The sequence below is a fragment of the Anas acuta genome, chromosome 8 (assembly GCF_963932015.1).
Source record: "Anas acuta chromosome 8, bAnaAcu1.1, whole genome shotgun sequence".
In the NCBI taxonomy this organism is placed as follows: domain Eukaryota; kingdom Metazoa; phylum Chordata; class Aves; order Anseriformes; family Anatidae; genus Anas; species Anas acuta.
The window spans coordinates 1,282,609-1,296,612 of NC_088986.1; the positions used below are offsets into that span (position 1 = coordinate 1,282,609).

At 36.3% G+C, this 14,004-nt stretch overlaps 1 protein-coding gene across 16 annotated transcripts in view; it reads right to left on the bottom strand.

Moving 5' to 3' along the window:
* Positions 1-14,004, bottom strand: part of LRRC7 (leucine rich repeat containing 7) — a 175,466-nt gene that overhangs the window by 92,552 nt on the left and 68,910 nt on the right. For 15 of the 16 annotated variants that reach the window (XM_068689959.1, XM_068689947.1, XM_068689952.1 and 12 more), the window contains one exon: positions 3,640-3,842. In XM_068689959.1, coding sequence (XP_068546060.1) covers positions 3,640-3,842 — 203 coding nt within the window. Of the gene's footprint in view, positions 1-3,639; positions 3,886-14,004 lie in introns of those variants that run through there. The other variant, XM_068689943.1, reaches the window with a different exon arrangement.

Here is a 14,004-nt window from a genome sequence, read left to right on the forward strand (position 1 = left end):
AGGCAAAACGGGGTGACACGTTGCTGCCTGCAGACAGCCTTGATAAAGAGAAACCTCCCACTAGAGGATGAGGAGTTCCTCTGCAGCACATCTGAGAGTACCTATTTTTTCTTTAAGCTTTCTTTAAGCATTTTGGACTGAAAAGTAGGGTGAGCAGTAGGCTCTAGCGCTTGCTCTTGATGTTTCTAGCCAGATTGCTGCACTAGAACTGCTGTAGACCCCAGCAATGTGCAGCACAGAGGACCTGCCGAATTCGGGAACACACACAGACAGCACTGAGCTGTCAGGCCTGCAGAATGAAATGCCCGGCGCCCATCCCAGCCATTGTGCTGGAGTCTTATCTTCAAAGACAAAGAAGGCTTGGAACTTGACAATAACCGAACTGACACAAGGCTTTTGAACTGGTGAATAAAGACATCCAATAAAACCCGTTTCCATTAGGAAAAAATATTCCCTCTGGAGAAATTCGGTGGTGTGCTATTGTATCAGCAATAATACAGGGGTGTGAATACAGGTATGCAGACCCACAGTTCCTCACTTTTTTTTTTTTAGCCAGTGGATATTCAAAAGATGTCCTTGTCAATTTCTAGTGCTTTATGGCCTTGCCATGCCATCAGGATAGCTTGATGTAATCATCAGACTGTATGCCCATGTTCTACTTTTTATTCCTTTTAGACTGGAAACCAAGCAGTGTTAACACTGCTGTGATTTGAGTTATAACAATGGGCTATTACCCTGCATATCTCAAGTTCTCAGTGAGACAATTAAGCGTTAAATTGTAGCCTCTAACTTCAGTAGCATATGCGGCATTACTAATACCTATTTTACCAACACATTACATTTATTTTAATTACATTAATTTTGTCCATTAAATGCTAGTAAAGATTTTGCTGTATATCTATAGGGAAAAGATGCAGGGAAGAATTTTCATATAATTTGTGCTTTTCTATATACTGATTGCCAGTGACTCCACCTGCATCAAAATCAGTTTGTTTGTTTGTTTGTTTGTTTGTTTTATTAGTCATTGATTCATTTGACTCATGCAAATAGGGACACACTTGCAGCAGCAGCTCATGATAATGAAGTCAAAGTCAAGTAAAATAAAATTCTTAGCTAGGTTTAGGGAAAAATAGAGATTAAGATTACAGAACAATACAATAAATCATGAAGAAAAAAAAAAAAGAGGAGAAGAGAGGAAGAGAGAGAGGAAGAGAGAAAATAGGAGCTAGAAATCCAGTTATAGTGGATAACAAAAAATAAATAAATAAAAAGCATAATTATAATGCATAAAATATAAGGTAAAATTTCAAAAAAACAAACAAACAAAAAAAAAACAATAGCCAGAATTATTTTGATACATGTGTTTAATGCTAAAGAATTGATTGTTTTTATTGGTGTCTAGAGTATCAGGTAACAGTGAAAGTAAACTAAAGTATATCATGATTTTATAGGGTTTTTACCTCTGCTTATTTCAAGAAACTTTTAAACAAGATTAAGTGTTCTGATGACAGAAAACTTGAAAAGTACACTGCGAGTAACTTCAGAGGTATATAACATCTGGTAAATAACAAAAAACTGACACGATAAATTTTTCCTGGAAGCAGTTTTTTGAATTCACGTTTACAAGGAGAGAAAAGTTCTGCTACAGTAGATCAGAGTATATAATACACAAATTAATGTTAGGTAATATAGAGGCATTTTAAGAAAAAAAAATGGCATTTTGTCACCTAGAATATTAATTGAGCAGTGGAAAGAGCTTAAATACATAGCAAAAAGTATTTGAAGCACAAAATTTGAGAAAGAAATTATTTCGACTGTTTAATTTATGGTAATGATTAATAAAGGCTTAAGACAAAAATTGTGAATGGTATTAAGCAAGCAAACTAATGCTCCCATTTATTTTCTAATATTTGTACAAGACCAAGACTGTTAATGATGTATTTACCCAAGCTCCAGGCTGATCAAAAGGATTTTTTTCAATACCTGGTATTTGCTTCAAGTTATTATTTAAAAAACAAAGAAAAATTAAACAAAAGAGGTGCAAAAATAGAGTCCTATTCATTTAAATCTCTCCAAAGTATGTATTTATCTGCTGTTTTGTTTCACAAATAACACATACGGAATAGATGATACCACAATGCAATGTAAAGGTTTCATTAGCATGCACATTTCAGCTCTGATTGACACTACCGCCTTCAATCCAATTTCATGATTTTGGACCCTTTACCTTTGGCCTCAGTTTATTCGTATACAATTACGACATATAGCTCTTTTTATGTCCTGATATATTTGTCTTGCATTCTGCACTGCAATTTTCTTTAAATACCATGGTGATGCATACTTTCAAGAAACCCAAGACAAATATATCAAAAATCCCTGGCTAAATTAGAGACTTTAAATATTCTTCAGTATGATTCTTCAGTAGCATAATTAAAATATACAAGATTAACCATATGTTTTTATTAAGAGAAAAATAGCCCTGACGGTATTCGGTAACAGTGAAACGATCTCAACCACAACTATTTTATATTTATGGGGGCAGAAAAAATATCTGTTTCTCTGTTGTCTTTTCTAGTAGGAGAAGAGATAAAGCAGTTCTCCATACCATTTTTCTGTGACAGCTGAAGATTGGAGCTACCCTGCCTTATCATCTTTAAATAATTTCTTGACTGACTGAGTAATCTTCAGTAATGAACTATCATATCTGAATACAGGAACTCTGTGTAATGGAAAAAGAACATTTTCTACTTCTGTAAATAGAATTTATATAAAATCTCTATGCAGTGTAAGTAAGAAACATGTTGGGAGATGATGAAGAATGGATTACATTGGAGCAATGTTTAATTAAAAGACTTGTAAGCATCTTTCATTATTGTTGAGAAAAATTCAATTAAGGAATGGATTACATTACTTCATGCTTCATTATGTAGCTAGCACCTACTATTAATTGGTTTTTCCACTACCTTGCCCTCTTTTGTTTCCAGAACACTTCAGTTACACTAACTTTAATTCCTTACAGTAAATATTAATCGATAGAAGACCAAATTTAAAGATTCTGTAAGAGAAGTTCTACACAGAAAGGATAACTGAAGTAACCTCATTGCAGGACCTCATTTACAGTTACAAAAATATTAGGCAGAAAGTGCTAGCCTTTCTCCCACAAGGATAAACAGCTTATCCTGATGAAGAGTTTGCTTTTAAAAGCAGCACTACTGATGATCCAAATGTGAGACCATCTGCCATATATTAGTGTACTCTTGGTCTCCCAAGGTACCAAATGTCATATTCATTATTTGTTGTGTGAGAAACTCTTCTAAATCACTATCAGTTTCCCAGTTTAAAACTTCATTGGCTTCCAGCTGTTATTATTTCATGAAGCAAAGAGAAGCAGGCGGCTCTGCTCCTCTCCATGCAGCATCATCTGCAAGAACGGTGTCGCAGTGGTTTGGACTCTTCAGAGAGGGCAGAAAAAATGTAAAAAATGTGACTGAATCTCTAGAGTTAATAGCCCTGACTCTGCCCATGGCAAGCAGGTAATCAGTCCATGAACAAGAACTATTTGAGAGTTGAAGCACTTGTTGAATATGCATTTAAGAACATAACTTTTAACATCTGTATTACAGGAAGAACACGGATTACCTTGGGTAGCTCTTCAATTTGATTGGCATCTAGATAAAGCTCCTCTAACGTCCGTTCAAAGTTAAAAACCTCCTTTGGCACCTGCTGTAAGCCACAGTGAGAGTAATCCAACACTGAAACAATCTCCTCTTCACCGCGAAAACACCGGCATGGCACCAAGCGGCCAATAATTTTCCTTTTGGTTGTCATCTCCAAGCAGGGCACTGAAAAGAAAGGGGAAAAACACTTTTCTGAAACTATCAACATGTTTGGAACTCCCTCTTTATCAAGATCAGAGTCTAATTAATTAATTAATTTATTTTCCTGAGGGGTATCTGTAATTTGCATGTCTTAATCTACTTTTCCACAAAACACAGGAAAGTGAGATTTGTCAGTGCAACCACAAGAAGCAATCTCAGTATTTTGTCTATTTCCCTACACTGGGATAGAAGAAAACACCTCAAGACCATCCACAATTCTTGCTTTCCTTAATGATGGAAATTAACTGTGGAAATGCTACACGTGTGATCACATTCACCAGACAGAGTACAAAGTGACATCTTTCACACTCTGTGTTTTGATCCTTTGCTCGGTTTGACCATGAGTCAGTGAAGTGAATCAGTCATAGTTGTTTGGGTTCTGATTCTCTGTGACAAATGCACAATTGTACCTCATTTCTCTGAAATCAACAGAATTCCTTGGCTTTCCACAGTTATTGGTGGAATGTATTCCTTGTCTTTTTGACCATACAAATAAAGAAAAGAATATGGAAGCTTAATTGGTTATGAAACTACAATAACAGAAAGCCAACAGTCTGTTTACCTGTCATTCCTGCTTCTCTCCTGCTATCTTAGGCTGTGGAAACTCAGGGAAGTGACTTAGCAGAAATCCCATTAATTTTTCTGCAGCAGAATACACTGCTGGGTTATTTCACCTCAGTCTGTTCCCTAACTTCAAATCTAGATGCCAGTTCTACAGATTTTCCTTGCACAAACAATTTATACAAGCACATCTAATTCTTATGAGTAAGTTTCAGCTTATAATATTTTGCTAAAAACAAAATACTAACTTCTTTTGAATTGAGAGAAGACTCAATAAGTAGATTTTCTACGCATCAAGCAGTCTCAACTTCTAAAAATGTCAATATCTGTTTGAGATGTAATGTTAACCAGTTTATAAATAAATCAGGCTGTTCTGAAACATATCACCATAGAGCCAAGAAGGTCTAAACCTTCATCTCCTATGTTTTAAACCACTTACAAGGTTTTGAGTTACATTTATGAAAAGAATGTACAAAATCAGTCCAAGCAAAGCAAAACTCATCGGGATCCTCTTTCATGGAATGCCAGTGAAAAAGCAAAAATGTATTCATGAAAAAAAAAATCCATAGAGATAAACAATGCAGTCACGCAACATTTCTTGTTAAACCAGCACAAATTATAGCACGTAGTGTCAATTTGTGCTCTCCTTTGTCTTCTCATCAATTACAAGGAACAGCAGCTCCTCAAATGCAAGAAATCCAGTTTCATGTAAGTACAACTGAAGGGAAACAAGTCATTTCTGATCCTGGACCACTCCTTGTTCACTGAGCTGAGCTGTATTTGCATATGAGTAAGTATAGATACTTTTTGTTGTTGCTTAAGCCATTATTTGTCTGATACGTAACATGAAAAAAAAGCATTGGTCAGATAATGCCCCTTTTGTGGTTCTGCAGGAATTTTATATTGTGTAATACATTGTTATTTCAGAGGTAAGTAAAACACTTAAATGTTATATTTTCTTGTTTAAATTTTATTAGCTCTTAATCTGCCTCTAGCAATCCCAAGGAGATAGGCATACAAATACTGCCAGAAAAAATACTGTTTTTTCATGTTCTCAAGGAGACCAAGATGCTGGAAGAACAGCAGTGAAATCAGAGTGCAGCTGGTTATTCACTGGGCAGTGCCAACACGTTTCTACTGGCTGATTTTGGCTTAAGGGTAAAGCTTTAAACACAGAAAAAGGTAATTTTGTAATTTAGCTTGACCTGATGCCAAGTTTGCTTGTATAACATAAAACTTAGCTTAATTACAGTCAGCTGATGCAATTAAAACATTTTCATAATAAAGCATACATAAACTTCTGAAAAGATAAAAGTAGAAGGCTCATAGGAACATAAAAAGAAGCTATTCATTTTCAAGCTAATAAATGACATCATCTTTAATTTTTATTTGAGTTCTAGCAGTGGGATAGTCCACTGCAGAACACAAACACAGTGAAAATCTGGGGATGTAACATGGCACTCAAATTTACTTTATCTGTGAACCTCAATTGTAAACATTCCTCATTTAAACTTCTCACACCAGGAACACTGGATCCCCTGTCACATTTCGTGCACATCCTGTTTCTTGGTTGGCACTTATAATTTCCTGTGATAAATTATTTTAGTATTCCCCCTAATTTTCCATTTCAGCTTAAACTCTGTTGGGTGGTTTCAAACACACCGGGGAGGAAAATTCCCAGATCCCTGCTCCAGACCCAGTCCCAGAGGAGAAAGCCCACCATCCCAGAAGTGCTCCCAGGAGGGAGAGGCAGCACGCACGCTGCACCCAAGTGGTGGCACCCGTGCTGTGCCTGCCCTCTCCCCCTCGTCCCTCTAACCCAGTTCCCTCTCAGATCAGGGCTTTCACCAATTTCTGTGCACCAGGCAGGTGTCACGGATGCAGGGAAGGCAGTGCTGAGGCCTCACAGCCTCCCACCTTCTGCACCTTGCCATATGGCCAGCATCCATGCCAGGACACAGAGGGTATGCAGCTTGACCACTGACACCAATTAGCAACGTGTCTTCAGTTCCAGAAATCATCCCAAATGGCTCACTTGAGAGTACAAGATCAAAACAGTCGAAAATTGTAAAAGCATTGGCCACAGAATAAGTCTTTCACAAGAAAAATGAAATTAGCTACCAAGCTGCACAGCCTCTTTGTATTCAAGCATAGGAAGCAGCATTTGCAACTGCATATTTCAGACCATGACACAATACAAATAGATGCCCTTGGAATATCAAATTATTTGTAGCTTTTCAAGGCATTCGAAGATAATGAACAATTGAACAGTGACATGTACTTCAAAAACTATTCAGAAAAACATTCTTCCCATAGGCATTACAAAGCACTTAGCTTTGCATTATTCTCCTCTACTGTAGGCAAACGCATAAAACAAACCTCACATCCCATTTTAATAGGAACCCAGAACAATAACAGTGTAATGGAACAGCTAGAAAATGTACAAATAGCGATGAATTGATAGAACTGCACTAAGAATAGCAATTACAACAGCAAAAACATTAAAAAAAAATTTTTTTTGCTTATACAAACAAAAGTACTTCTATTCCTATAGTACATAAAAATACCTGTAATTTCTCATTCAATAGAAAATTGTTTTTAAAAAATAGGAAAAAAATGCAAAGGATAAACAAGTGATTTAACTACACTGTCTTCCTCAAAGGCTAGGATAAGACATGGGTTTTATGTCAAAGTAATTTGTTGGGATTATTTGGTTATCTATTGGAACTGTCATCTTCAGAAATCAAACAAACAAACAAGCAAACAGAATGCTATTTGGATAGACCAGCAATCTCTAGTAATCTCTGTTTAAGAAAAGATCAATACTAGAATAAGGAAGGTACTTGAACCAGAATTACAGTGCATTGCTAAGAATTTCCTGCAAAAATTAGTGTAAAGTTACTTTACTGAAGAAACCTGTGCTTATAGAACACTTTTTGGAAGAATGACCATAGGAAATCATGAAATTTAATATATTTTGGTGAGAAGTGATTTTGCATGTGTCCATAGTCTGCTCCTTTATATACCCTCTGCAATTAGAACAAACAATAATGCTGGAAAACCCTGTTAAAAGTCCCCTGGGAAGTCCTTTTCACACTGTTCTTTGCAGACATTTCAGAAAGCATCAGTATAGAACTACAAGACCTGTGATACAATTGAAAGAAGTAAAATTTCATGCCCTGTGGACTAATGGCTTTTAAACCCTTCATTAATTTCTACCCCAGACTAATTCCAGCTTTGGTAATTATACTTTTCTTACCTACAGTTTAGTTCTTCATAATTTTCACAAAGCTTTTTTTTTGTTCCAATAGTTACTACAAGAGGATTGCTTATTCAGGTCTTTGGAAACCCAACCCAAGTCTAGAAAAGTCAACAGGATGCCAAACTCCTGGTTTGGGGAGGTTGCCACCGTATACGCTGCTGCTTCATAAGATTCCTTAATGCTTTTAAGTGATAAAGAAAGTCTTCCTACTTCCTTATAGAAATACTAGTCCTTAGTACTTATCCCCTTTTAAACCAGTGAAAAAAATGTGATTCTCAATAGCTGAGTATTACAGGTCATTCCTCAGCACGAGTCACATGCTATATATTAATATATATTATATATATACAATATCAAAGATTTATATCACAGTCAAAATTCAAGGAATTTCAGGGATGAGGCTGTCTATTCAGTTGCACATGTAAGAAAACTAAATTTTCAACAATATTTAACAGACCACACATAGATACCCTCAGCAACTTGGAAAGCTATGAAGTCTTTGTTCTGCAAAGGCAGTACAAGCAGGTGGATTTTTTTTTCAAATGCAGAACTAGGATAACATGTACATCTTTTATTTTTATTTATTTATTTGGAATTCTGCTTAAGGAAATTAATTATCTTCTTAATTAATAAATATTTCTAAACAACTGCATACATAACACAATATAATGCACAATTACTCAACATTTCAGAATAACAAAATAAAAAGCAAACATTTTTTCCCCACAAAAGCTTAAAAATGTTTTGGCCTATTTTCTAAAAACTTTTTTTTTTTTTTTTAAATATGTCCTTTCTAGAATTAGATTAAAGAAACTATGAAAGAAGCATAAATATAAACTGCTATTTATCAGCTTAAGCAAGCATCTCATTATCGTTATCTTCATTTTATTCTCTTACAAAGCAAATTCCTAATCTAAGGAAAATAGTAGTTTTATGGAAATTAATTAGAATAAAATCTAATCTCTTATTAATTAATGGATCTTTTGTGCAGTAAACCCACTAATCCCTGTTTCTTGATAATCATGAGAAAAGTTCTCCTTGCCTATTTAGACAAAGAAAATTGTTGTATGGCTCAAAAAAAAAAATTGTTGTATGGCTGATTTAAAGATGGAAAAAACTATCTCAACAAAACTTCAGTTCTCTTGAAAGAGTAGGAGAGAGAGTAACTTTTCACAAGATACAGTATAGAAGAATTTTGTTCTTCACCTCAGAAACCTTTCCTGCTACAGTGGGCCTTCAGATGTAGCCTTTTTCCTTTTTTGCTCAAAAAGCAATTCAAAGTTCATTAAAAAAAAAAAAAAAAGAATCAAGTAAAAGTAATTTCTCTGAACATATTCTTACCTAGCTGGTTTAGTTTTACACTACGTGGTCCGAAATGGTATCATCAATATGTTTTACTTCACCATTAGCAGCATTAAAAAACCTTGCAAAGTGGCAATTACTGGGCAAGCAATTTGAAAGACTTGTAACGTGAAAACTAGTTTCAAATTGCCTTTGGAAGCCACTAGATTTCTTGTTAATAGTCCATTTTAGCCAAGAATTTACAAATTCAGTATTTGAATGATTTGACTGCAATTATAAAGCTCTCTTTCTTTATCATCACAGACCTACAAAACTTCAAGTTTATTTGCATGTTAAAACAAACAAACAAAAAAACACAGCGTAGAAAGTACTGGTAGGACAATTTTAAAAAGCTGTGGGATTCACAGGTTTGGAACATATCAGCCAGCACTGATTCTCTTCACCCAGCCTTAAGCCAGCTCTTCTAGAGCAAGTTCCTCCCCAGGACTGCTGTGTGTTAGCACCACTGCTGCTGCCCCACACACGCAGGATCTTCAAGCTCTTGAACATCTTCATGAATAAGAATAATTTTAAAGCATTGAAGGAAATTTAAATTTTTAGAAGCAAACAATGGTTCTCTAATATCTTTTTTAAAAGCCTCAAGTAGATATATGAAAAATAAGTTGTAAAGTGTTACTGTTAAGAACTTGAGAACTTGCCTCTAGAACTGGTTGTATAAGCCAATTTTTGTGTTTTCCAATATAGATTGGGGATGAATTTATTTTACTTCCAAACAAGTGTTTGATGTAACACTCCCTCCATGTATTTCTTTTCACAGGAAAGTCTCAGTTCCCAAATGTGCTGCCATGATCTGTGATCTGAGTCCACACTCAAACAAAAAGAAAGACGTTGGATAATACTGACTGTAGGACCAGCCCACATTACCTGACAAGGTATCAACATAAAATGATCTCTGCTGTTAAAATTTCATTCAGAAAACTCTGCAAGAAATTGCAGAGTGTAAGTAATCTGGTAGTGCTGGAAAGTTACCGAGAGATCCCGAGAATAAAGAACACAAAAGTGTGAATGAGAGCATTACAAGGCTGAAATGAGTAATAACGGTAACATTTGCCAGAGGGTTCAGAAAATATTAATTATATTCAAACAGCAGACAATTCGCTTCACTGCATTCTTTGTCATACATCACAGATAAGTGATGATTTTTCTGTTCCTTTTCTTTCCCTTATTATCAGCATAATCAACAACATTAATATGCTAATATGTTGGTTCTCTGCAGTGCGTTACACTGTCAAGCTGAGAAATCACAAATATGTCAACCCCTGTACCAGGCCCAGTCCCTATCACCCCCTTCTAGCTCTCCGAGAAGTCACCACCACCAGAGGAGGTGGAAGCAGAGCACAATTCCTTGCGATACCCATGGAGCTGGCCCCTGCACCCCATCCCACCTGGGCTTCCCGAGGCAGGGAGCCAAGCCCCCCTGCGACCCCACAGGGGCCACCCATTGTGGACCACCCCTGCACCCCTCACCTTCACAGTGCCAGCTTAAACCCTGACAGCACAGCTGGCTGATTGCAAGGGGAGGCTGGAGCCCAAACTCCTCAGCCACTATTTCTTCTCCCAGTGCCATTCCCTCCTTTCAACCATGCCTAGCAGATGGTGGTACTGCTTTTCTCTTCAAATCCCCATAAAGTAGTTGTTTTGCTAAACAGAAGTGTTTAGCCTGATTCCTGATTCTACAGCTGCTGAAGGCACAGACAGTACGGAAGGTATTCCTCTGGCCCCAGGGGGGTGTTGGGAGCTTTCCCATTCATACAGGTCAGAATTTCATGTTATATTTTCTGTGCTGAAACAGATTTGATAATAGGGACTAGGAATATGAAATGGAACAAAGCTGAGCATATGGTTGGAATTTTAAAAAAATATCTTTTTCTTCAGCCTTTCCGCACTGATATTCCTCTAACACCTCTAGCACCGGCCAGACATTCACTTTTCTTTTCTCTTCTCTCCTTTAATTAATTATGTGTGCTGTGTAGGAGATTTACATTGTGTCCATTTTCAATCCAAATCATTGAAATAATTAGGGAACTTCAAAGCACTCATAGTCCTCTTAATTTGCAGTACAAGTTTTCATTTATAAAAACAGCACTATGAATAATTTAGATCTCTTAAAAACTGCAGAAAGATTATATCTGTGTGTACAAGCTGTGCCCTCTTCATCCAGCTCTTAGTGTTTAACTCTGCTGCTCACCCTTCTATTATGTTCACATCATAGAACCACAGACCCATCCAGGATGGAAAAGACCTGTAAGACATCTGAGCTTTGTCTTGTAGGAAACTCAGCATGAGTTTCATCCAAAATTCATGCTGGGGTGCTCCGGTGGCACCCAGTAGGCACACTGCTCCTTCCCAGCCTCCCGGGAGTGCCCTCCAGATGTCCCAGCGGAGGAGACCCACGCACGTCTGGAAGGTGCTCACACAACACCGAGTGTGTCTGCATTGACCCTGAAGGCTGGAGGTCACACGGTATTCGAGAATCAAAGCAGGGAGTCTTTCAAGGCCTGGGACCTCATTTCTGACTGACCATGATGATATTTGGGAGATTTAAAAAAAAAAAAAAAAAAAAAAAAAAAAAAGTAAAATTCAAGGTAGAATTTAGCAAAATTTCAATGAATAATATTTGAATAACCAGAACTTTAACCCTCTGTGACAAAGGATCAAATCTTTACCTTTTCTACCAAGATATTCATTGGTATCAGTGAAAGTTTACTATTGGTCTTGCCTTGAAATTCCTAAGCAAGTTTTTCTGAGGAAATATTTATGGAAGCACTTAACCTTAGGCACTGATGACACCTAGAAGAGACACTAGAAGAGACAGTTTAGTGAAAGCAAAAAAGGTTTGTTTGTTTGTTTGTTTTTCTGTTGTTTTGTTTGTTTGTTTGTTTGTTTGTTTTGTTTTGTTTTTTCTTTTTACATTTCAAAACTGTATCTTATTCCCCCTAAAAACAGTTTTTCCATAACCTGATGGAAAATTCCGGTTTTGTTCAGTTTGCTATTACACAAGAACTGTCAGAATTTCAATAATTCATTGCATGCCAGTAGCAAATGTTGAAAAATAATAATAATAATGCTTTTAATTGCTAGAAACTACAAATAGTTTGATGGCCCACTGTTCAGATACTTAAGCAGGAGCAAATGCCAATAAGCTAAGAGAAATAACCTTATTTATAAAGTGTGCTTTCTGGAATCTGGGAAATTTACATTTAAGCTTAGATCTTTGATTTATTTCAGCTTTTACTTGAAGTAATCCTTTAGTTTAAAAGATGATTTGGTCTGTAATTTATTATGAAATATGCTTTATTTCTTGCCTTATGGTTTTTGCTGCCAACATGAAGGCCAGAACTGCTATCCAAAGGAATAGTATAGAAAACATAATTTACCTGCTAAATACATTAACTAAACAAATTGCTATTTAAATATGACTTTCATTAAGTCTGGTTTTCTTCCTCGTGGAGGAAAGGGATCGTACAGAATACCCAATTACTTTCCTGTGCTTTACATCACAATCTGTCTGCATTATTCGTGACATATTAATCAGCTTAGCAGGAGCTTACTACAGGAAAACTGTATGCGTTTTGCTGAGCTTGCAGAATGAAAGTTCCAGAGATAATAACGTGCAACTCCAAACTGCAGTTAGAAAAAGAAAGTTTTAATTAACAGGGACAACTATGACTCACAACGAAAGCTGATCTGAAAGAGCCCAGGCAGACGTGTGCTGGAACAAGGGCTGTCTTTCTTCCCCCTCACTGTCACCGTGCTCAGTGTAAGATACAATCACATTGCACCAGATATTACCAAAGTCCAAAATACAAGGAGATTAAGCTGATTTTTGACATGTCCAAAACATGGTTACATTTGAAAAACATGTAACCAACTGCCCAGAAAATACATGTTGCTCGCTCACCATGGTAAATGTTCAACATGTGTCTACAAACTTTTTTTTTTTTTTTGAAAAAAAAGCAAACTTTTGCTTTCTGAAAAATAGAAAATTGTCAATCATAAAAAGAAAAGTGCAAGCCTTTTTTTGCCAGACTTCTCCATCACTGAAGCACTACCTTGAGATAGTTTCCCACATACCTTTCTACCATTGGTCATATGCAACTAAAACCTCATCCTCTGCTTATTCTCCCCCTTCTCTCTACAGACCTCATATTTTGAGAAGAAAAAAAAAAAAAATCCATCACTGCCATCAGTTTATCTTTCTTTCATCATTCTATCCCCCTTCCCAGCGATAGATTAAAATTTTTTTCATTGCTCCCCATTTCTTTCACCATATCCACTGATGCTGTAATATGCTTATATGTATGTTCATAAATTGGATTATCAAAATGCAAAAGCCTGTATACCAAAATGCCAGCACAAGCTCAATCTCAAAACTACCCATGACAATTGGTTACTCAAATACAAGAGTGCAATTTGTCATCTAAACAGGCATTCATCTCTACAAATACCTCGCTACCTACAAATACCTGAGTACATCTCCTTTGTATTTCAGTGTGTATAGTAGCTGCCACAATTCCCTCTTGCATAATTTCAGGTAGAATCAAGTAATTAAATCTGAACTTTCAACACCAATTAGTCCCATCATTACCCTTGAACAGTGACGTACTAAGTATAAACACCCTCAAATAAAGGCCTCTAGAACTTGGGGATTGCTTATTTCATCTTCAGAGCTTAAAATATATTTATACTAGGAAAAGTTCCTTTTATTTCAGTAAGGACTATATTATATTATGTAATTACAGAATTTTGACTTTTTTAGATGAATGCATACATTGGAAGTATCTCCGCAGAGCATTCTTTTTCTGCCCAACCATACTGATTTCTCATTAAAATCTTGCAAAGTTCAAATTCTGTGGCAGGAAGGAATCGTGGGAAGCTACCCTAAAGGAAGGCCTAACAAGAAACACCACAAGAGAAGAGAAGATGCAGACTGATGCAAAA